We start from the raw sequence: 25,315 nt of genomic DNA, 5'->3' as shown, positions 1-25,315 counted from the left end.
CTGAACCAGCATAAACACATGGCCTGGTCCAACCCTGAACCAGCATAAACACATGTCCTTGTCCAACCCTGAACCAGCATAAACACATGGCCTGGTCCAACCCTGAACCAGCATAAACACATGTCCTGGTCCAACCCTGAACCAGCATAAACACATGTCCTTGTCCAACCCTGAACCAGCATAAACACATGTCCTTGTCCAACCCTGAACCAGCATAAACACATGTCTTTGTCCAACCCTGAACCAGCATAAACACATGTCCTTGTCCAACCCTGAACCAGCATAAACACATGTCCTGGTCCAACCCTGAAACCATGAAAAATTATTGTCCTGGTCCAACCCTGACCTTGCATAAACTCATGTCCTGGTCCAACCCTGATCCAGAATAAACTGATGTTTCTGTCTAACCCTGAGCCAGGTTATACAAAGATGAAAGAATAAGAAAAAAATATCAAAACAATAAGAATATTAGATGCTGTAGATGAGCTGTTATAATTTTAGACCCACCCACCTATCATACTGTATGCCTCAGAAAACTCTCCCATAATGGCTCATGTCTCCAAACAATATTTAATTTTATCTGAAAGGCAAACATGGCAAATCTGACCTTTTATACTCATCAGCATAAAGAATATGTGCTTAGCTTTACATAAAGAACCAAGCTGATGAATGACGTTGAACAAATCAGATTTACATATCGCCACATTAACTGATGTGCTGAAAGGATAAATAACAAAGTAAGAAGAGGGAATGTGGTCTTTCTTCTATTATTTATTTCTTTTTTTTTTGCTCTGTCTTGGCAGGCCAACTCACACAGCCACACTTCATTCTGCTGCAGTTAGAATATTATTGTCTCAGAAAGGGTGGAAGAGAAATGGCGGACGTGAAAAGAGTTCCTGACAACTTGATGCAGCGTTTGAGGCATGTGCACTCAGAAAGTAATCAGCCGCTAAGCCCTCAGGCTGCCGAGCGGACACATTGATGTAAGACAACACTCTACACAGATGACATGGCCTCTCTCTCTCTCACACACACACACACACAGTCCCATCACTTAGTCATAAGTGACTAACTCAGCATGGTGGCACTATGGAAGAGGAAGACGACACATATAAGCCACAGGCGATATTAACCAAACACTCTTACATGATTCTGACAGCCCAAGCTCAAAATGACTGACCACAGCTACGGCGTCGTCTTCCACACTGGACGTTTGCAGTTCATAGAACGGCTGGAGATGAACACTAAGGATAGTGTGCTCCATAAAATCATCTGCTTCTAATACATTTCAAAACCTATAATGCTGAGAGATATTTAATGTTCTGTAGCAAAAACGTTTAAACCTTTAAAAGACAGAGCAGCGACCTGCAGGCAAATATTTTTTCGAAAAAAAAAGAGACGCCACTTAAAGAAGGTAGAGGAAGCCGCTGATATATTTCTTTCTGCTTTCTTTCCATTTTAATAGTTGTGCCTGGCACATACGTTTTACTCATGGCTTCGGAGTTCATTTATTTTATTTTATCTCCATACCATTCATTCATTATTATGATACAATAAAAGCTACTTGAGCATTTCAGTCACTGAAGACTGTTCTCATTAACCTTGTGAGATGCTAAAAGTGCTCCGTGGCATCTGTAATGGCTCTTTTAACTCCATCTCTCTCACATTTTTGTAATAAACTTATAATAAATAAATAAACAAATAAATAGATTTAAGACTTGCATTTCATTTTCCCATTTTAGAGTTTTATACAGATTAATGAAAAAGGATAAAAAAATATCATTTTTAAATATTTTTCAGATATAATCTAAACCTCACTTTTGGTGTCAATATAATAATTAATAGTACAAACATGTCATATAAATCATATTTAGTTCCAAATTAGAGCCATCCATTTTCTGTCCATTCTCCTATCCTACACAGTGCATAAGGGGGGGGGGGGGGGGGGAATGCTGGACACCCGGGATGAGGTGCAAACTCATCACAGGGCACAATCACACACATGCTCACACAAACAGTCAATTTAGAGATGTTAATCAACCTAATGCATGTTTATAAAGTGGCAAAGGAATCCAAAGTACCCAGAGGAAGGGCCTGAAGTGGGAATCAAACGGTAACATCCCATCCATTCATCCTAACTCAATTCATTTTCCTGAAACTCACAGGCCACTTTAGTAAAAACACATGAATCTCTATGTAAATTGATGCAATTTTACAGTCCGTCAATAATGTGGCATCGTGAAATGATACAGGACAATGTTCGTCAAACATCAGATGTTCACACTACACAGAATGGTACCAGTGAGATGCAGTTCTGTTGGCAGAAACACCTCCTTTATGAGAAAGGTCAGATGAGAATGGGGCACGGTTTGAGCTGACTGAAAGCCCACAGTAACTCGAATAACTACTGTTATCAACAAAGCACGTCAGAAAGCTGAACATGCCAAACCACGAGGTGCGTGTGATTCAGCAGAGGAAGATCCCATGGTGTTCCATCCCTGTCAGCCATGAACTGGAATCTGATGCTGCAGTGGACACATGACATTGTCTCAGATTCCTGTTTTTAGCACTACAGGTTAAAAAGTCATTATTAGAGTGTTTATTTCTATAATTTCCTATTCCAAATCTCTGTATATGTTATCATATCCATAAAACTGATATTTTAATCTTCGTCATTTAAGTGGTAATGTGTGTAGTTTCACCCTGATAGCATTTGGTCACAGAATCCTCCTGATTTATTTGTCAGCTCCAGTGTGGGTGTCTCCAGGGTCTGGTTTCGCTGATGGGCTACACTGCACTGTGGTAATGGCCTTTCGCAGGTCTTTCACTCCCCTGATGTCTCTCGGGCAAATATGTTTGTGTAGAAGCAGAGAAGAAGTGTGTAGACCCAATTCCAAACAACATGCAAAGTCCTTCCTGCAAAGATTCCTTTTTACTTTCTCAGAAAATTGGTGTTTTCTCACTTCTCTGTAGTCTTTTAGCACAGTAATGCTGAACAAGGAAGACAAGAGAAGAGAGAATCCCATCAGGACCATAACCAGGCAATATTTTGCAGAATTCTGACCCACATCATATTTATTATACCAGATTGCCAAATGTGAACCAAACCATTTGCTAATTCTTATCTAGAGGTCAATTTGTCTTTTGACTCTCTTGCATTCTTCTTAGTGATTACCATGTAGCTAATTTTTCCCTTTAGCTAACCTGAGGTACATTAGCTACTGTAGAGATTACAGCAATCAGCCAAGTAAAAAATAACTTTATAAGCAATTTGTACTTAACAAACCATATTAATATATTAACATCTTATACATAAACCTCAAACAGCACATCAGCTATGACAGATGTGTGTCATACGGTCACTCAACAAGACGTTCATGTCTGGAACTGTTGCATCATGGAGGAGCTAAACATAATAGGAAAATTTAGATAATGTAAAGTCAGCTGAGAAGGGTTTTTTCTGCATAGTAAACTTCAGAAAATATTTTGATGAAAAAACTCGATAGAGTGCTGATATGCTGCAGCAATTGATTTTCGTACTGGCCTGACTATGCTAAATAAGAAAATCTGTAAGGCATAGATCTCCTTCCATACATGGTAGTTTTAAATTTCACCCTACACACTGCCCCACACATGAAGCACACACTTCTCTCTCTTTTCTATCACTGAAAGTTGAAATGCGTACTGCTCAAAAAAATGAATGGAATACTTGGAACACACATCGGATCTCAATGGGGAAAAAATCTTGCTGCATATCTATACTGGTATGGAGTGGGTAATGTGCTAGGAACAAACAGATACCACATTGTTTGATAGAAATGAAAATCATCAACCTACGTAAGGCTAAATTCAAAGACACCCTGAAAATCAAAGTGAAAACATTATGTGTCAGGCTAGTCCAATTTGCTTAAACAGCTCAAAATGGTACTCAGTAGTTATTTTTGGCACCTAGGTGCTTGTATGAATGCCTGAAAACATTGGGGCATGACCCTAATGAGACGAGGAATGGTGTCCTGGGGTATCTCCCCCCCCAAATTTGGACAAGAGCTACTTGACAGTCTGAGGTATAACCTGATGGACCAAAACAATGTCCCAGAAGTGTTCTATTGTATTTATATCAGCGTAAAGGCCAGTCAATTGTATTAATTAATTCATGGAACTGCCTGCATAATCTCACCACATGAGGCCGGGCATTGCCTTGCACCAGGAGGAACCCAGGACCCACTGCACCAGTATAGGGTCTGACAACGGGTCCAAGCATTTCCGATACCTAACAGCAGTCAGGGTGCCGTTGTTTAGCCTTTAGAGGTCTATGCGTCCTGGACCACCACCAAACCAGTCATGCTAAACAATATTATAGGCAACATAGCATTCTCCACAGCTTCTTCAGACCCTTTCATGTCTGTCACATGTGTTCATGGTGGAGCTACCAATTCCGGTCTTCTGGTGTTCTATGGCAAAGGCCAATCCAGCTCCACGGTGCTGGGCAGCGAGCACAAGACCCAGTAGAGGATGTCAGGCCCTCAGGCCACCCTGATGAAGTATGTTTCTGATTGTTTGTTCAGAGATATTCACACCAGTGGCCTGCTGTAGGTCATTTTGTAGGACTCTGGCAGTGCTAATCCTTGCACAAAGGAGCAGGTACCCTTCTACGGCCCTGTCTGGCTCTCCAAGAGTAACTGCCTGTCTCCTGGAATCACACCCATACACTTGAGACTATGCTGGGAGACTCAGCAAACCTTCTGGCAATGGTACGTATTGATGTACAATCCTGGAAGAGTGTAACTGCCTGTGCAACCTCTGTAGGGTCCAGGTATTGCCTATTGCTACCAGTAGTGACCCTAGCCAAATGCAAAACTAGTGAAATACAGTCAAAAATGGCGAGGAGGGGAAAAATGTCAGTAGCCCTCACCTGTAAAACCATTCCTGTATTACAGTAGGTGCTGTCTTCATGATGCCCCTCTAGTGGACCTGTAAGTCACTCTAGAGAGGTGGGCACGAAAGAACAGCACTAAGTTGACCAGATCGATATCCCAGAAGCTGAATTGACTTGACACTATACTTGATGCTACAAGTCATTCATAAAGCACCTTAAATGGGCTCATAAGTTCAAAAAGTCTTAGGAGTAGGGACGAGGACATTTAAGAGGTTTAAAGGTGTCTTTAACAGAGGGGAAAATGGGAAAAAGTTGAGGATGTAGATAAAATGTAATAAAAAACCTATGGATTTGATCATGTAGGGATTATTTTTGCTTTCAATCATATTAAACATCCAGAGCCCTTATCCAGAGAAACTTACATTTTAACCTCGTTTTGTACAACTGAGCAATTGAGGGTTAAAGGCCTTGCTCTGGGGCCCAGCAGAGGTAATTTGTGTGACCTGGTGTTTGATCAGTAAACCAACACCTTTACCACTTTAGTATATTAGTATTAATAATACTAATACTATATGCAGATATAATATACTATAATATATATAATAATATTAATAATAATATTAATAATCATAATGTAAATATATATCACATTATTAATATTATTATTATTATTAACATTATTATTAATATTATTATACACAGATATATTACAGCATATTATATCTGTATCTACGTAGGGACTATTCCCTACCTGGACACTAGGGGGACATTCTGGTTGTCTTGCGTCTGATTTTTTTTCTGTCAGAGAAGCAGGGGTGTCTTCACGGATAAAAAAAAAAAAAAAAAAAAAAAAAGACCCATGTGCAAGCATAACATAAAAGGGGCTTATTAAGGGAAACATTAACAAGTGCTAGAAACAGAACACAGGAACACAAATACAACAATCAAGAGACAAGGACTCAGCAAAAAAACAGACGCAAGTCAACCGGCATAAATATGGGTGACAATCATTGAAACACAAGGAACAGGTGTGCAGGGGCGGGAACGGATAAGGAATGGGCGGGGCTAACACAGGTGATACACAAAACAAAAACAAAAGCACATGGCACAAGACAAAAAACTGCCAGAATGTCCCCCTATTGTTGGGAATAGTCCCAGCCCGAAATACTAGCATGTAAACATCTTTGATACAGCACAGAAATCTCATAGCGCCATGTATATATAATATCTGCCGCTATGGCATTTCGGCACTTTTGTGTAGGTGTTAGCGTATCTCTAAATGCCATAGTGGCAGAAATGATATAATTTGGTGCTATGACATTTCTGTGCTGTGTCGGAGATGTTTATATTTACATTACATTTATTACATTTGTAACGTACAGATGTTAGCGCATCTCTATATGATTAGTCACGAACGTAAACCCTACACAATATAGCCTCAAATATCTTAACATAGAGACAAAGTGAAGGCTTATAATAGACTTCAATAATTATATTAATTATTAAAAAAAAAAATTTTGGCCAGCCAATCACAGTCTTCAAAAGAATGTGTCATACCTAGCAAAAGGGTCAGCCCCGCATTGTACTGTACTTGCATGACTGGTCAGTCTGTATATCAAATAATAAATGACTTTTCTTACTGTATGCCAGTAAAATAATGTGCCATAATGTGTCTAAAATTCTAATGCATAAACTCATGTTGCTGCTTACATAAAAATATATGCTCTTTAATAAAAGAAAAGTAAATTAGTTTACATATAATGCCAATTTCCAGCAGCAGACATTGACTTTTCCAAGCCTGTCAGAGTAGGGAGCCTGGGAGCCTGTCACCTAAATGTTACACTTGGAACACTGCATAACTGCAAGGGCCCATGTATAACACTGATGCCCATGAAGTTGCAGCTCACACGTCCTAGAGTGAAACACATCTTTGTAGTGCCCTTTTCGTTGATCAAATGGAAAGGCATGGCATGTAGGGCTGGGTGTCCAATTGACAAGGCACACACAATTCCCACTACAGTTCAAACTAAGAATATACAAGAGCTGTATACTACCATTCTACAGCATTTATTGTATTGCTTTGTTAGTCATCAGGCTCGTCATTGCTGAGGGGCACACTAGTGAGTGAGAGCAGTAGTAAGAACCAGGCTTGCATGTCTTTCTGGGGCAATGAATAGAGCTCTCTAGAGCGATTCTTGCTTAGCTTGGGCTCTTGTCACTCCTCGCACTGCACCTCCCTCCCTCTGATCTACTTCACTCCAACATCTCTCAGGGTAAGTGGTCGGTATACATCGAGACCCTTCTGTTCTGGCGGTGGAATGAACTTCCCCTAGATGTCTGAACAGCTGAGTTACTGACTTCAAATGAAGACTTGCCTCTTCATGAAATACTTAAACTGGAGCTTAAGCAATTCCCAACAGAGCTTTAGGTTGATGGTATGCTAGTGACCTAGTGAACCAGTGTTGATGTATTCATTGATAGAGACTTCAAGGCACTTCAAAGCCCTGGATAAGGGCATCTGCCAAATGCTGCAAATGTAAATGTAAATGAATGAGCAAAGGAGGTGTGTGGAATGTGCCTGGTTACCTGCACATGGTTACATGTTTCTACTGCCCCACTTCTTGGTGCCAGCTCATCTAAGCTACCCTAAAAACTTTATTATTTTTGATATAACATGTGGTTATATGACCCCTGTGTCGCCATGACACAACCTATGCCTCTGTGCTCTCCATCTGGTGAGGAAAGTGTCTGTGGTGACTGTCTCTTTTCGATGGAAGACCATTCCTAGGCATTCCCCTTTCATGTGAACATCGTCAGTAGGTCAGGTTTCCCCTTTCACAGAGATGAGAATGCATCTGCGTTGACTGATCCTGGGGTTCAGTCACATACTGATGTCCTTTCTCTGAGAATCTGTTAGTTCCAACAAGCCCAATGAAAACAGCTGTTGCAAAATCACCGCTAGTGGCCTGCTCAAATCCTTTTGATTATTGATGCCATGAACTAATCTGGGTCTTTAGTTATGCTGATAAATTGTGTAATTTGCTTTGGTGTTAGTAAACATTCATGTGAGTATGAGACCAAGCTTTAAGATGTGCATGAGGATACTGTATGTGTGTTAAACAGCCTGTTCTCTGGTGAAGGCAAACTAGATCCAGTTCTCCACAGACACGAGATAGTGAGCTAATACCAAAAGGCTTGCCTCCCCCTGGAATAAGGCAAGCACCTAGCAAGCAGCACCAGTGACTGGGGCAATGGGAACATACATGGGAGCATACAGGAACAATACACCACACCATTGTAAACATCCTCTAGTGTCTCCATACATTAATATCATTTACATTTACAGTATTTGGCTGATGCCTTTATCCAGTGCGAATAATATTTAATCTTATTTTTTATATGGTTGAGCAGTTAAGGGGTTAAGGATCTTGCTCAACAGCAGCTTGGTGGATTGGAATGAAGTCCAACATCTTAACCACTGAGCTACCATTTTGACATTTACCACTGTTAACCACAATTTTGACATTTACCACTGTTAACATGGGGGGCCTGTATGGTTAAACTGACTAGATGTTGTGTAGATGCCTACTTATGGTGATATCTGTATTTCTGTTTTTGCCATTCAGACATTCCGTTCTGAATTTGGTGAGGCTTTAAAACCCAAGGAGGCAGATTGCTTACCTGGACTCCATTGATCTGATGTAATCACTTCCCAATGGCCATGAAGCATTCCACAGCAGCCCCTGACATTCACTGGTAGGCAGCTTGCAAACTCCAAATAGTGCCCAAACAAATGGGTGGACCAGTGGAACCCAGGCATACGTGTGATTCCAATGTTATGGCTTTGATAAGGTCAAGTCTATTGTTTTCCCATTTTGAACTATTGCACCTTTTAGTGACCAGAAAAAATCAGTTGAATGTAAGTAGGTGACTGTTCATGGTAGTAAATAAACTGAAAAGATTTTAAGTCACTAGCCTACTGAGATAACAAAGGCTGCTGAAACATTAATCATATGAACATGAATCAATAAAGTGGAAATTCTTTTGTACAGTCAGGTTGAAATTGCGACTATGAAAAAAGCCAAATCAGAAAAGACTGTGTTTGGTTTGTAAAAATGCTGACTTTTGATAAGATTCTGACTTTAGCTCCAGCTTTAGTGCACTGCTGTAGGTTTTACTAACTCTGGCAGGGCAAGGAGGTTAATATGATGGGATGTATCATCAGCAGGCGAGGGATTTCTCACTGTGACCCTAAGGACTTCATCCATAGTGCTGCAAAGCAGAATAATGTTCAATAGCAGTTTATAGAGACAGAATCATGATATATTTTGTCATAAAACCAGATATTACTTGTATAGTTTTAGGAAGGAAATGCTTGAAACAGTGGTATATTTTCTGTAACCCGAGGGCAGGGCTCATAAGCTGGTGGATTTCACAAGACCAAAACAAGCATTAAGAAAATCACGGTAGCAGAGTTGATCGATGTGGACTATGAAAAAAACATTTAGATCAGTGACTCTAGTTTTTAAAACATAATCCATCTGTAGCAGATTGTCTGTGGCAGGTTATTCAGACACATGCATTTATGTAAATTATTCAGCTGATGGCAGCTAGTCAGAGAGATTCAGAGAGAGCTTAGAGGTCAGAAAGGGACGTTTAGGGAAATCCAACATATGCGTTTATTCAAAAAAGAAAGAAAAACAGATCTAGTGTGATTAGACATTGCACACAATGCACACTATTCAGAGTAGTATTAACTGGGCCAGAAAGTGTCAGGAGTCTGTGGTATGATGTTTGGAGAACAAAGAAAGGTCATATTCATCATGAGAATGTATAGTATGTATTTATTGCATTCTTTCATCTCAAATAACTGCTTTACATTGATCAGAGCAGCTAATATTAGAAATTACTGCTACAAACACTAAATCATAAGGCAAAACCATTATTTAAAGAACAGGCAATGTAGAAAAGATTCAATATCTCGGCAGCAAAAACAAGAGCAACAACACAAAAACAAAAGGCTTGGTAAGAACACGTGTGCATGATTAAAAGACTATTGACTCTGAAACTGACGGAGTTCTTACGTTCTGGCTAGTGTAGTCCAGAACAGCTATGGAGATGACAAACATGCAAATAAAATTAATATGAACTGCACAATTGGGAGAGCTTAGTCAAAGCTTCTATGGGAAAACATAAAACATAACCATAATCTCTTCAATTTGTCAAATTTATAGCCATCAATGATTACACATTTGAAGTTGCCTGTTGCGATTCTGCCATGTTATTTGCTTATAACCTGTTCTTTGCATACCCATCTTTGGTGAATAAGAAGGCTTTATTAATTAGCAGAGTTGTCTGGTCCATGTAAACGGGTTAAATATAACCAGAGATCATCTCTGGAATTGCTGGAATGTGAAGGTTAGAAATGGCTTTATCATTAGGTTGCTATCACTGTGGACTAAAGCTAGAACTAATTCTAAAGCTAGGTCTTCATTCCAAACACACTTGGCATTTGGGGACAGGTGAGATTTTAAAACTTGCTATTAGAATGAATTTTTTTTTCTTATAGGAGGCAAATAAACAATTTTCTTTAATGCAAATACAATAGAGTAACCATACTTTTAATATTATGCGTGTTTAAATGTGAGAAAACTACTACATCATACCCCTTTCCTCTATCACCTAAACCTGGGCACTGGATATTGATTCCTCTAAGTACAGGAACAGTGCTGATGTGCGTTTTAAACACCAGCAAAGGAGAGAAGGCATGCATTTACTCCGGCCCTGACATTTTTCCAGTGGAATCCTCTCTTTGGCTGTGGCCTTGCTGTAGTTTATTGATTATTAGGCTAGTGCAGTAAGCTGCTTTAGGTCATTAGGAACACTTCATTAAAAAGAGGTTAGACTACACTGTCTCTGTTCGCTAAAGTAGTAAATCCGCTGTTTTAATGTAATTCACAGATAAGGCACATTTAAATAAAAGGTAGCTTTAACTTTTTTGTGGTTTTCAAATTTTAGAATATTATTTTATTTATATGTTGACATACTGTATGTAAATAACGTGAATAGCATCTATAGGAAGATATTAATACAGAACATACTAATGTGAATATTCACAAGCACACTGGCATGATCTGGGTGCTATTGTCTATTGACTAATCATCTTTAGCATATAAGGAATCCCTTTCTATCCTGAGGCATCCCTGAACGGTTTGATTCTGTGGTAATGTGCTAGACCAGGGGTCGGCAACCCGCAGCTCCGGAGCCGCAAGTGGCTCTTTCATCCCTCTGCCGCGGCTCCTTGTAGATTTGGAAAATAAATATTTAATGTAAATTTATTTTATTTTTGTTAGTTAGTTTAAAAAATGTAATTCTAAGATTATGATGCTCTTGTAACCGTGTTTAATTTTTTTGTCGCTCAAATTATGCGTCATAACTGCTAACTTGCAAAATCCGAATCACAGAAGCAGACGCATTTTTGGTTTTCTGCAGCCGGCACGTAAAAGTTTTGATGTCATGCATGGCTGTCAGGTGTCATGCATTTAGAGTGACAGTTTGGTCTTTTATCACGCTCTCCTGCCACACATCGTATTTCTCATGCAGAAAAAACTTTTTGACTAATTATCATATATTTAATAAGCCTCAGCGCACAAAATGTATCAGTCTCTATGGAAACGGGCAGGAATCAAGCACGTCTCCTGGAGTTCTTAGTCGAGCCTGACACTTATCAGCCAATCAAAAAAAGAGGCTGCACAATAGCCAATCAGAAAATAGCACTATCTGGGAAAGATTTAATGCAACAACCAATGAAAAAAATTGGGGTTGCGGGGGGTTGGAGATGTCACACTTGCCTGTCTTCAAAACTTGAGAGTCCTGGTCATGAATACGAAGAGGACTCAATTAGACATTGAACATTTTGTTTGAAAGTAACCTTCAACACAGCGTCTTTTTGTTAAGGTTAGTTCAAACTTTTCAAAATATTTTTGTTTGCCTGCAGAAATAAAATTTTGTTTACTCGGTAGCAGTTCATTGATTTCATAAATGCAACACATTACAGTTCTTTCTACACTTTCCATAAAGGTAAAAAATGCAGTGTTATCTTCATTTTAGATGTCAAAAGGGTTTTAAAAAGTGACGTGACATACAGCTAAGTATGGTGACCCATACTCAGAACTCTTTCTCTGCATTTTTGACCCATCCAAAGTGCACACACACAGCAGTGAACACACACCCGGAGCCATTTATGCTGCGGTGCCCGGGGAGCAGTTGGGGGGTTCGGTGCCTTGCTCAAGGGCACCTCAGTCGTGGTCAGCCCGAGACTCGAACCCACAACCTTCGGATTACGAGTCAGACACTCTAACCATTAGGCCACGACTTGACTAGCTCCCTGTGGTTTTTTTTTCTGTGGGAAATGGGTCCAAATGGCTCTTTGAGTGTTTAAGGTTTCCGACCCCTGTGCTAGACAGACAGCACCTCCATTACCATCATCAAGACAACAACTGAGAGAATACTCACTCACTCACTCATTTTCTACCGCTTATCCGAACTACCTTGGGGTACGGGGAGCCTGTGCCTATCTCAGGCGTCATCGGGCATCGAGGCAGGATACACCCAGGACGGAGTGCCAACCCATCATAGGGCACACACACTCTCATTCACTCACGCAATCACACACACTACGGGCAATTTTCCAGAGCTACCAATCAACCTACCATGCATGTCTTTGGAGCGGGGAGGAAACCGGAGTACCCAGAGGAAACCCCCGAGGCACGGGGAGAACATGCAAACTCCGCACACACAAGGCGGAGGCGGGAATCGAACCCTGACCCTGGAGGTGAGGCGAACGTGCTAACCACTAAGCCACCGTGCCCCCCTACTGAAAGAATAAATTATATTAAAAAAAATGTTCAACCCTCCAATATAGTGCGATTAAAAGTCTGGTGACTGTGAACATGAAGAGTGCTTCTGTGCTGAAAAGTGTAGTCCATGGCAGCCATGTTTGTAGTACATGGTGTGTTCTGGGAAATGCAGATGCAGGCATTAACCAGACTCACAAGGAAAATGAAACACTCCATAGCTCCAGAGACATGTACAATCCATTTGTTGGGATTTCCAACAAAAACAATTTAAAGACAACGGCAGCAGCATCACTAAAACAAAACTGATGGCAATTATTTCATTGGTTCCTTATTCTAAAGGCACTGTCTCAATAGAGGGACCGAGACAGTTTTATTTTTAAAGCACAATAAACATTGCCACAAAACAACTTTAGCATTAAATTGAGTATGTTTACCTGTATATATGCTTCAGATATCATTAAAACATTTAAAACATCCAGACAATGCTGCCTATAATTGGGGGATAAACATAAGAAAGAAAGTGCTGACAGAAAATCTACAGTAGTCACATCATCACTCTATATAACTGTGGTGAGAAGAAAGGCATCTCAGAATGCACAGCGCACACCATTGTAAACATAGCCAAATTAACTTGTCTGACAGGAGCAGAACCTGATGTTGTTCTTCTGTAGATCCACCTCAGTGTTTGAAGTGTGAGATGCTTTTCTGCACATCACAGTTATACAGAATGATTATTTGATTGACTATATCCTTCCTGACAGCTTGAACCAAATCTGGCCATTGTTCTTTGTTAATAGATCAGCAAGGATTTTCCACCCACAGAACTGTCACTCCTTCTGTAACTTAATTTTTTTATCCTCACATAAACATTTTGCCCACCTATCTGTTACCATGGACATTAACTACACTCATTCTCTTCCCCAGGTGTTTTGTCTTAGTCTGTGATTGCCTCCGTCTTGTGATTGGTTCTTGTTCCCTATATCTACTCTGTTTGTTCATTTCCCTGTTGTGAGTCGTTGTTTAGTATGTTGTCTGTTTATGTCTCTGTTCCTGTTCCGCTCAGTGTTCTGCCCTGTTTTAAACCTGCTTGTTTGTTTCTTGTTTCCTGTTTTGTGTATTAAAAGGACTTAACTGCAAATGGATCCGCACTCGCCTTTGTCCCATCGTGACACATTTACAGTATATCATCGCTATGTCAGATGTGTGTCAAAATAAGTGTTTTCCTCAGCTTCTATAAGCTCAGTTAAGATGTATTGAGAATGCTTTTGATTCATATCAAAATCTAATTGTTTTGCTGAAAAATCCATCTTGTGCAGATCAGATATCAGACGCCATGAGACTGACCAAGCTGTGTGGACTTAGCTGTCAGCAAGTAGCTACAATGGTAAAGTGCTTTGGAGTAGTTTCTAAGAGTGAAGTTACTGGATACAAGACTAGGCACATGCAAGTAGTCCTGGGTAAGAAAATCTACCAAATTCTATAACTGTAAATGTAATATAAATCCAGAATATATGTTATATGTGAAAATATTCAGGTCTGTGCAGAAGACGAATCAACTTCTCTTTTGCGAACTGAATCGTGTTGCTGTACTATAAATATTGTCATCAACAGACAATCTTTTATAAAAAGTTTATTTGACTATCATTCATGTCATTATATGTAAGCTGCTTCAAATTCCTCAGCGTAAGACACCTTCCACCAGCTCAGACTGGATTTTAATTGGTTCATCAATTTGAAATGATTCAGTGAGTGTGGCAATCAAAAATGGATTATTAGCAATTATAATTGATTACAAGTCAATTATTATGGAAAAAGGAAAAGCAACTGAGGCGTAAAAAAAATCATATTTTTAAGCCTATGGGTTAATAGGCTAGTAAGGTGATAGTTAAAATAACCCTTCTGACTAAAAAGTTATCCAGATCAAAGTCTAATAAATCGAATCATATTGTAACAGTTTCAGTGGGATCTACAAATATCAAATCACTAAACCATTGTATTGTATCATATCAAAGCAGATTCAGTAGCATTATACAGTATATAAGCATGTAAATCATATAGTTCTGTATTCTTTTGTATCAGATTCACTGATTCGTCAAAAATGGATTCGCCATGAAGATAAACCCTACTGTATAGTGTTGTCATATTTTAACAGATTCAGCGGTCTTCAAAACACATCATTAATACTGTGTAAATATTGTGTAAATAATATTGTTAAAAATCGAATCAGTTGATGTTTAATCGTTTCTGATGCAGTTTGAAACTCAAACTCGTGTTGTTCTATTAACCATAATCCTCTTTGTTAGACACCGTCTCATGGTGTATGAATTCCACCTGTTCAATCCCTTTGTCCTCCTCCCCGTCCCCCCCAGTCCAGTACCTGACTGTAACACTGTGTCCCGCCGCTGGTTGCTTGGCTACGTGCAGCGGCGTCCTCGAGCTGAGAGTGACGAGACGTGCGCATGGAGGGAGGGAGGGAGAGGTGGGGGGCGTTTCGGCACTTACTGCGCTGTTGAGTCTCCTACCAGCCGGGGGGTGATGGGGGGGGGAAAGCGACACCGCCGCTCATATCAACAGGTGCTTTTCCAGCAGGTTGAAGTGACGGTAGATTCTGCGTGTAGTTTCGCGCTCGTGCAAATCCTCAGACGCTCGAGCTGTTCGAGACGCGGCAGATGGCAAACTTCTGATAATCTGCTTCTGCGCTTAGTCACGAAATGTGCGTGTGTTCGGCGTGTGAACACGGTAAGTACACGTCTTATTCTTGTTTTTATCCTCTTCTTTAGTACGTCTTATGTTAACTGTTTTAAAGTGATGGACATAAATATGAGGTTTTATTCTGTATTAAACCCTGCGGAGATGAAGTGCTGAGGCTTGTTTGGGTTCCCTGAAATAACTTGTTTTACTTGTGTTCCACCTTCTGCAGTGTGGAAGTGAATAATTAGTGTGAATAATTAGCATTGCTGATAATTAGCTCGTGCTGAAACATCGGGCCTTTTAACACTCAACAGTTTTTATGTCCTTTTAGTAAACATAACGTTGATAATTATGGTGAAATTATTTAACAAATGAAGAATAAGTCTCAGAACAAGTGTATTACGTGTTTGGGAACAAAACAATATGGAAACAGGACTGTTGTCAGTTATATAATAAACACACATAACACCAATATACAGCCTTATGAATATATATGAGGAGAATTTGCATGTTTATTGAGTTGTTAATTGGGTTTCTACAAGTTGAATGTCCGAGTGTGGTGCAAAGTGCTGTCATGACCAGTACTGCCAAACTCTCTCTCTCTCTCTCTCTCTCTCACACACACACACACACACACACACACACACACACACACACACACACACACACACCCTATTTGTCACAAAAACATGATATACAGGTATGTTTTATATGTGTGTAATAAAAAGCAGCACCAATGCACCGTAGCTGTACTGTATATACAGTAGAGTAACAGTACATATGTGCTTACATTAACTAACACACGACACTGATACCATTAAGTCAATTTTGTTCCACAACATAAATGGCTAATCTGCAATTTGTAGACACACCAGGCAGGCGTTGTAGATGTACACAAGTTTATACCCACCCACCTACAGTATACCCACTATGAGATAACGACCTTGCACTCGGCGGTCAATACATGTTTATTTAACTCTTACTTCTTCACAGATAGTTTGACTGGGCAGTATTTGGAAAAAACTTTTCTCGCATTTCACTTTAACAATCTGTATGCAATCTTTAAATGCCTTTCCTTTAACCCGTTTATTGATTGGTTGAAATGATGCTCATTCCTCCACAACTTGATGGTGATAAAGATGCTTTGTTTATGATGAGAGCTCAGGCGTCTCTGCTGCATGTGCAAGGCCTGATTGTTTGCAAACATGAGCTCAAGGGACCTATGGAATTAGAGAGTGTGGCAAGTGCATGATCAAGCTTAAACACTGTGATAGATTGTATGGTTTTGTTCATCACCATAAAAATCTTAAAAAATCTTTTAATGTAAAGCCAAAACAACTCATTGTCGCACAATATTAATAAGCATCGCATAGACAATGAGGGTCTCTAAAGTTGGTTACAAAATCACAGTTATGACAGTCCTCGCTAACGGAAACACTAGCTAGCATGTTAACTCAAGTTGAACTGCCATAAATTTGGATGGCATTTTTTTCACATTTTATTAAAGGTAAACACATTGGTAAAAAGTCTCTATTTTGTCTAAATCTGACCACCCGTACAGCACTTTGTTTGGGTAATTCACTCTTCACCTGCTTCTGCATCTGTAACACTTTTTTTCCAGGAGCTTGGGACTATTTGCTGTAATGTGACGGCCTGTTTTGAAATGTTACTCATCTAATTTTTGTTTTGCTCTGCAGGTCTTCCAGAGAGACTGTAGCCAACTCAAATCCTACCCATCAAGTGAGGGCTTTGGCCTCCTATTTGACATTGCAATTAAGCTACCTTATGTTTCTCGAGGAAGAAAAAAGGAAGTAAATGTCATTTCAAGCATGACCATTCATTATTTATTTAACACTGAGACACTTTTCTCTGCCAGGCATGGTTTGGTTCTTTAGGCAGAAAGGGACAATGTTATTCCTGTACACCCTCTGTGTTACTGTCACCCTCAGCCCTGTGGCAGCTCAGGGCTCTTTTCCCAGGCTGGAGAATATCGCAGCCTACAAATCCGTTAGCGTGGCGCCAAGTGAGGCAACGTGTGGTTTTCCAGAGCGCAGCACCTTCTGCCAAGCTGCCCGCACTCAGGATGACCTCCTCACCTGTTCCCAGCAGTTTTGCATCCAGGACTGTCCATATCGCTCATCCACACCACCCCACACTGACCTCCTTGACTGGCAGGTGGACACATGTGTGACAGGTGAGAGCCAGGATTTGCACCCGGGCTCAGAGACTGGATCTGTTAGCTTCATGTTTCGAAACCAGAGTGCCTGCTTGGCTTCTCTACCTGCTCCAAACCTGGGACAAGAAGGATCATTTACCATAACAGTTTGGCTGAAACTTGAAGACACCTCTGTAATGTAAGTAGACCCATTGCTAGAACTTTCACTTAAGCACCTAAGATGTTCAACACAAAGCATTTGCTGTCACATTAGAACTAATATCTTAGCTAATAGGTCAGATCAGATTCTCTCCACTGACTTACATGGATTAGGATGTTAAGAGACATTTTGAATTGGAACCAAATCCGTAGAAGCTTAGTCATTTGTTTTACCAACAGAACACCTCCACCACCACCACCCCCACCACCACCATGCCCTTTCCTGTGTGCCAAAAACTAGAAACCAATAAACCTGAAAATATCAGCAAATTCTCCAAGGTTGTGGAACTATATTATATGTGCAATACAATAGACCACATACTGGTACTTATAAGTCTCTGTGAGAAGTTGGTTTGAATTTAATTTGTAATATGCCGTCTTGTCATGTTGGGAGGGAAAAAGCTCCTCATTTCCCCCCCCTATGCTGCCCAAACAAGACCAGCTGTGGCCAGGTTTAGATCAATGAAACAAAATTGCTGCAGTGTTTTCCGAGCTGTGGCAAGGGGGAAAAAGGAGTATCATCTCAAAGGCCACTTTGTTTTTTTTCACAGCCTAGAAAATGATATAGTTGAAAGTGAGTGAAAGGATGAAAGGACAGGGGGAGAGAGAGAGACTCATGAAGAACTACTGCTTGGACATTTTAGATCAAGTGTAGAGGATGAAAAGGGAGACAAGTCACAGGCGCGCGGTATCGAAAAAATAAATAATTGAGTCGGTTCAACTGGTGCGAGAGAGAGCTTCGAATTCTCACCCTGAAGTGGCAGCAGCTGTGACAACAAGCGTACATGTTGATTAATTCTTCTCTTAGTGAATTAATGGGACTCTGTTTAATATCAACTGGAGCACTCTCCTCAGTAACATGACATAAAAATATGCAGGACGACGTCTCGCTTCAGAAACGCTCACCTTAGTGAATGCTAAAGTGCTGGCATTTCCCCAGCGGAGAAGCTCGGCCTAATTGCAAGTAGAGCATGCAGGAAAGTGCGGCTTGCAGGTGAGGTGGCTGGCACTCGAGGACCAGACCCAACTCGAACGCAAACACGTTGCGTTATGATTTATTAGATGCGGTGGCCCGTGTTTCTAAACGCTCCTGTTTCCCTGTAAAATGCTAGTAATGGGATCTCATTTGACAGAAAATGAGGAGGATTTCTAGTAACAAGAAAAAGGCAAATGTGCATAAACATCAACACTGCGCCCATTTTAAATGAATTTCCTAGTAAAATGCTGCTGGAGGATCATAGCAGGGCATTAAAGCAGGGCATCAACCTCTTTGTCATGTACTGAACAAAGCATCAGCTGTGAGCCTTCGGGTGCCGTATTGTATTCCTTCTCCATCAGATCAGGTCTAGAGTTGAACTTATAGTTATGATCGGGTTGTTCCATCGAGTGTAAACTGATGATGGGTGTTAAGTTTGGCATTTTAGAACAAAAGTGCATTATTCAGGGAGCTGAAAGATAGAATTTAGGTCTGTATGCCGTCTAAAATACAAAAGGCTTGCAATATGTAATAACATAAAATACATTATATAAAAACTATCCCCTGATTCTGTTAATGTGTCTGTTTTCCTTAAAATGTGATTTGCAAACTAAATAATCAGGATATTAATGAGAAGATATGAACCTTGCAAGCAGATCCTTATCACAGCTTTCAAACGGCATGGTTTGTTAAAGCAATGTATCTACAACACAGGGATTCCAAACCTTTTGTTCCTTTAATCTTCTTTTTCATGGACAGGACGGTGTTTGAGAAGAGGAGCACTGACCGGCTGGTGTTCCTGCTGACCGTTTCAGAAACGGACGTCCAGTTCTACTACGGCGTTCAGACTGGCAAGAACTTCTCCATAACCATAAAAACTGCAGACCACCTCCAAAAAGGCCAGTGGACACACGTGGCCTTACAGGTAGGATGTATACTTCTACTGTGCTGTTTCCACTGACCGGTTGCCAGGTCACGCACCTTCTCCAAGGGAGCAATGACAAATTTTTGACCTCGCCACCATATACCGAGGTACATCACACTGTTTGTGGCAGAGCTGAGGAGTTTTGTGTTTTTGGCATCGACCCAAAAGCTATCAAACGCCATAATCTGCTCGATCAGACCTCATCTACAAAGTGGCTGTGGCGGGTACTAATCCTTGTCCATCCATATTCTCGGTAATTAGCCTGGTGGAAGATATTGATATTAATATCGCATCAGAAAAGCCGCAGCAGGTTCACGCTGAACCCGTGTCACAACAGATTTCCGACCCGGATAAGATGCATGAACGGAAGGCGTTAATTACAGGGGTAAACATCTGTTTTCTCACAGCTGCGGGGGCACAGAGGGCAGAGAATGAGAGTGCAGCCTTCTTTCATGCCCTTCCCTGCATAAATAATGCCGCAACCCAGCAGAACACTTTATAACCAAGTTCCCTGGGCTTCGCTATAGAGAGTCATGTAAAAAAAAGAAAAAAAAAGTTTGTAGCGTGCCAGTGTCTCACGATACCGTTTTTTGGTTTGCATGAAGGTAATTTCCTTTTGATTTTATTCTGATGCAATTCTGGGTCATTGGTGGTTAAGAAATGATTGATATGCTCCGTGCTGTTTCTTAATCAGCTTCAGGAACCTTTTTATGCTTCTTGCATTTCTTTGCACAGACAGGCCCATGAGTCTTGGAGCCCTCGCCACGTTCGGCATTGTAAGTGAGTGCTGGTATCTCCGTGTTGGTAAATGAAAGGGGAGAAAAGGGATGGGAGATACTGGGACATCATCAGCATTGTAAGCGAACAGAGAGCTCTGTCTGCAGAGAGTATTATCTTTCAATAGCAGTGATTATTGTAGCTTTAAATTGCCGTCGTTCCGATTATGAATCGCAGGCCGACTTCTGGGACAGAAAACATTATTATGATAATAGAATCCTACCCACAATTCATAGGTAATAAGGTCCCTGCTGGGTGTCGGCTATGGCGCGGGCTCTTTGCTGTCCGGTTGGACTCTTATCTGCAGGCTAGCTAGTATATGACATGGAGAAAATGGGCCTATTTTCAGCCATTTACTCGATGCGGTGCCCGATGTGCGGTGGGATTTTAACCACAATTCAGTATCGACATGCTCTAGTTTATTCCTGCTGTGTTGTTCACAGTGCCTCATCTCTGATTGTAACAAAATTGCAAGTCTTCATTATTTTATTTTGATTGCAGAATATGGACACAGAAGATTATCAATATAGTTGTCACTATTAATTATTGAAAATATAAATCCAACTATTAATACTTGTACAGACAGTTATTAACAATACATGATGGTTCCTAGATAAACACATTTAATACATTACATTTAAGCTCTGTGTGAATATACAGTACTTTCCCCCCATAGCACGGTTGTTGGTACCAGATGGGATGGGTTTCAGTACTGTATTTCAGAAACTGCTGACCACCTGGGATTTTCGCCCAGATCAGACTTTAGGGTTTACACAGAATGGTGTAAAAATACCAACAAGCTGAAACATATTGCTGAAGAGAGAGAGAGCTCAGAGGATAATGTTAGGAATGGTTTGAGCTGCCAGAAAAGCTGTAATCAGTCTTTACAGCAGTGGTGATCAGAAAAGCATCACAAAACATTTGAAATCATCTATTAATAAAACCAAAATGTAGCCGGTGGTGACTCTGATCAGACGCAGGGGTCAGATACAGTGACACTAATCTGCTTAGGTCAAGAAAACAAAAAAAGGCAATGTTTATGGCCTATTGGCAGGAGGTTATTGTGAGTTTAAATCTCGAGAAATGACACCTGATCATCTAATCGTCCATTATTTTAGCCAGGCTAGCTTTGATGGCTGTCAGGCCACTGTCTAAACCTTCTCTGTGTATGTTCAGAGTGAACTTAAAAGTCTATAGGAGAGCTGGGGGGACAACACGCAAAAGGAACATGGTATAGCGTTTAAAAGCGGGCAGGGTATCTCCCCCCGCAACCCCCCCACCCCCACCCCCACCCCCCACCCCAATGACGACTTCTTCAGCCGTTTGTTTTGGAGCGTAACTCATCCTCACCTCTCGGTTGATATGGGCTGTAATCGAGATCATGCAAGTTCCACATGCGATTTCATACGGGAAAGTACAAACAGTACGAAGGACAAGTTTCTTTCTCAGAACATCCTTTAGCTTGAAAATGTTAGTTGACAAACTCTACCAGGATGCAAAGAGGAAAAGTTGAGAAAGAAGACATCATGTTTAGATCAACCCCTGGCAGAGATTAACACATTTGTCAGCAGCAGTTACAGTAGCTTGTCGTAACAGAATACATCATGTTTTAGGTCCGAGAGGTTAAGCCTCGTTTTATGTAACGGAGCTCCTCGATTACGAGTGTTACGAGTGAAGTCATGATCATCGCCAGCCAACATCCTGTATGCTGTGTTTGCCAGGCTGTTATGTCTGATCTCACTTTTCATTTGGACACAATGCAGTGCTGAGTGTTAGAGGCTCATGTGTTGGAGTTCAAAGCTTGTTCTTGCTTTAAACCTTAAAGAAGCTACTAGATTGTATTATACTATATTTTGGGTTTTACTAGGGTACTTAAAAATAACCTATTTATGTAGTCTCAACTTATATCCTTTTTTTAATCTTGTATTGAAATAAGATTTTTATTTTAGTTTATTTCTTAACCTGCACCAAAGAATTCAATTCAAATTACATTCTGGACTTTTTGATGATTGTTGGCAAAATATTAATAGACTTGCTTAATCAACAAGCATTTTAATCATTTAGCTATGAGAATGAGATTCAACAAGAACAATTGTTAATGTAAGCATTGTAACTCTTTCTGTAGTACAGTCATTACTTTGACTCTTCTAGTTTTCTCGCGAGCCAATGGTATATAAACTTTGAATTTCACTTACTGATGCGATGACTTCAAGAGTATGAGATGTGGTTTAATTGTCTATTTTTTCGTGCACATTTACATTTCGGTCATTTACTTTCACAGAATCCCTGAAGGTAAATTTTTGCGCACATTTACATTTCGGTCACTCCAAAATTCCAAACTCTGAACTTGAACGCACACACAGCTTATCACTTTGCTTGGACTTATGTAGATCTGTAGGCCAGCCAGTCCATTGCCTGATCCCCTCCAGCCAGAGTAATCTAGGAATCATAGAGAGGTGGGAGGAGGAATTGGTGCTGGCTGCATTGTTTCTAGGGTTGCAAAGGGGCAGAAAGTTTCCGGTAAATTTCCAGAAACTTTCCATGGGAACTTAATCTGGGGAATTTTGGAAATATTCAAAACTGGAAACTTTACGGGAATTTATAGAAATTTACGGGCATTTACGGGAATTAATTGGAAATAAAGGGAAATTTATATAAACTATATTATATACAAACATAAACATTTTGTTTGGTCATAAGCAGACGTGCATGCAAGCTAATACAAATTTTAAAAATGATGCCTTGACTGATTTAATTGTAAGTAGAACTTTAATTGATTCTTTCATTGAGTAACACAAAAGCATAATAAACATTATTATGCTTGTAATAAACATAATAATCTTAATAATTGTAATAAACATTATTTTATAGATGATTTTTTTATTTCAGGTGGTAGTGAGTGTGTGGGGGAGGGTCATCAATTTATCCGTGTATGTGTAACACTTCTAATTTACTGTTTATTAAGTGTTAGTAATGTAGTTACTATTAAGAATGTAGAATTAGGTAATACAGAATAAGGCATTAATATATGCTTAATAATATGCCAATATTCTATTAATATTCATGCTAATTAGCAACTAGTTAAATGACCCTAAAATAAAGTGTTACTGTGCATGTTATGGAAGAATGCAAGTACATGCAGGGGGTTTGGCCTCAATGGCCCTCCACTAAGCAGTGTGCTGTGTGCAAGTGACCGAGAAATGCAGAGTACAAATTCAAATTTCAGTATACTGTCAATGGGGTGAGGTAAAGAGCACACCGGGTAAAAAAAAAGCCTGGAAGTGCTTAGTTCATGCTATGGAGAAAGAATTGACATTTATTAATATTGAATTAATTCTGAAATGCAGAGTGTAACTAACTGCTAGCTGTTGTAGTCGTTGTCTAGATGACGTAAAGATTATGTTGTTGTGGTGGCCTTGTGTGAATTATTTAGTATATTACTATAACAGCAGTTGCAGAAGTAACCTAAAAACCCACTTAATGCACAATCCTGTCCATGTCATAAATGACTCCTAGTGTAAGATTATGTTCTGTGAGTAAACTTTGGTGAAGTAGGAGGCTGCAGGTCTGGCACCAGAGACACGAGCGCCAGCATCAGGCTGCTCTCTCGGATCTCTGGCCGCGGGTCAGCCGACCTCTCCGAGTGGTTCGTTTCACCCCGAGTGATGGAGACTGATTGGCAGCATCCGTGAAGGTGAAGCAAGGTGAACCAAAAAAAAAAAGCTTCCACCTTACCCTGGCTCTCTCTCCGCAGGTGCCCGGAGCTGAAAGGCCATAGACACTTTATAAATCACCCCAAAATGTTGACAGCAAATTAGTGTGTGCTGCCATGAGTTCCAAAATCTGACTTTAACAGGAGAAATGGAAAGAGTCCATTTAGGCAGCGAAATGACTATGGAGAAGGAATACGGTGAAAACACTAACGGGGCTTTTGAAAAATTATGGATTATGGTAACTTGTTTTTTGCTTGGTCTATGAGGGACATTATTTCTGTATACCAGACCATGTAATGTTCAATTCAATTCAAGTTTATTTGTATAGCGCTTTTTAAACTGACATTGTATCAAAGCAGCTTTACAGAACATAAACATGGAACAAAAGGTTATTATAAAGAATAATAGAAATATTAATAGAATGCACATTTTAAGATTAATATTAGATATATTTAAATGTGCTTGTACAGTATTTGTCCCCAATGAGCAAGTCTGAGGTGACTTAGTCAGCAGTGGTGATGAAAAACTCCCTAGAATGGAAGGAAGAAACCTTGAGAGGAAGCAGACTCAAAGGGGAACTCATCCTCATATGGGTGACACTGAATGGTGTGATTCTAAATATACAGTCTGACTAATGTTGTATTGTTGTATTGTATTGTATTGACCACATGGAGTTGGCATATCCTCTTTAGTATCGCAGACTCCAACTGGAGCTGGTAGATCTCTAGATGCCTCAGGATCCTCACAGAGTCGGCCTCATCTGTCTTCGTCGCACGGAAGACAATCGGAGCTAGTACAATTTCTGGATGCCTCGGGATGGGTAGGAAGAGAAAAGCATTGGAGAGGGATTAGCATGTCTGCTGTTCATAATATTAGCAAGTCTGATATAATATTGCACAATATTATGGGATGTATTATGTGTACACCTGACTAAAGCGATGAGTTTTTAACCTACATTTAAACTGGGAAAGTGTGTCTGAGCACCGAACACTATCAGAAAGAATACGAAAACGCTCTACGCCATAGGTCACTAACAGGCGGACCGCGGTCCGGGTCCGGACCCAGAAGCTGTCCAATATGGACCCTGACCTAGAGCCAAAACAAAAGGTTATGATTTTAAAACT

The 25,315-nt window shown here is 40.2% G+C and overlaps 1 protein-coding gene and 1 long non-coding RNA gene across 3 annotated transcripts in view; one reads left to right on the top strand and one right to left on the bottom strand.

The window, feature by feature from the left end:
* Nucleotides 1–710: 710 nt before the first annotated feature.
* On the bottom strand, nt 711–5,819 carry LOC113651280. 2 transcript variants are annotated; one of them, XR_007144563.1, is made up of 3 exons: nt 5,628–5,819; nt 2,703–2,991; nt 711–2,525 (listed from the first exon to the last, which is right to left on the bottom strand). It is a non-coding gene; the product is annotated as an uncharacterized LOC113651280 (long non-coding RNA). The 2 variants fall into 2 exon arrangements; XR_003442630.2 differs by lacking the exon at nt 5,628–5,819 and adding an exon at nt 4,913–5,244.
* A 9,469-nt stretch (nt 5,820–15,288) lies between these two features.
* The window catches only part of ush2a (Usher syndrome 2A (autosomal recessive, mild)), a 197,430-nt gene continuing 187,403 nt past the window's right edge, over nt 15,289–25,315 (top strand). The window contains exons 1-3 of the mRNA XM_047821321.1: nt 15,289–15,474; nt 17,124–17,780; nt 19,536–19,701. Coding sequence (XP_047677277.1) covers nt 17,305–17,780; nt 19,536–19,701 — 642 coding nt within the window. The 5' untranslated portion in view covers nt 15,289–15,474; nt 17,124–17,304. The remainder of the gene's footprint in view (nt 15,475–17,123; nt 17,781–19,535; nt 19,702–25,315) is intronic.

Source organism: Tachysurus fulvidraco, chromosome 12 (assembly GCF_022655615.1).
Source record: "Tachysurus fulvidraco isolate hzauxx_2018 chromosome 12, HZAU_PFXX_2.0, whole genome shotgun sequence".
Taxonomy (NCBI): domain Eukaryota; kingdom Metazoa; phylum Chordata; class Actinopteri; order Siluriformes; family Bagridae; genus Tachysurus; species Tachysurus fulvidraco.
Note: the sequence above shows the minus strand (reverse complement) of the source record. Positions and strands in the feature narration are given on the sequence as shown.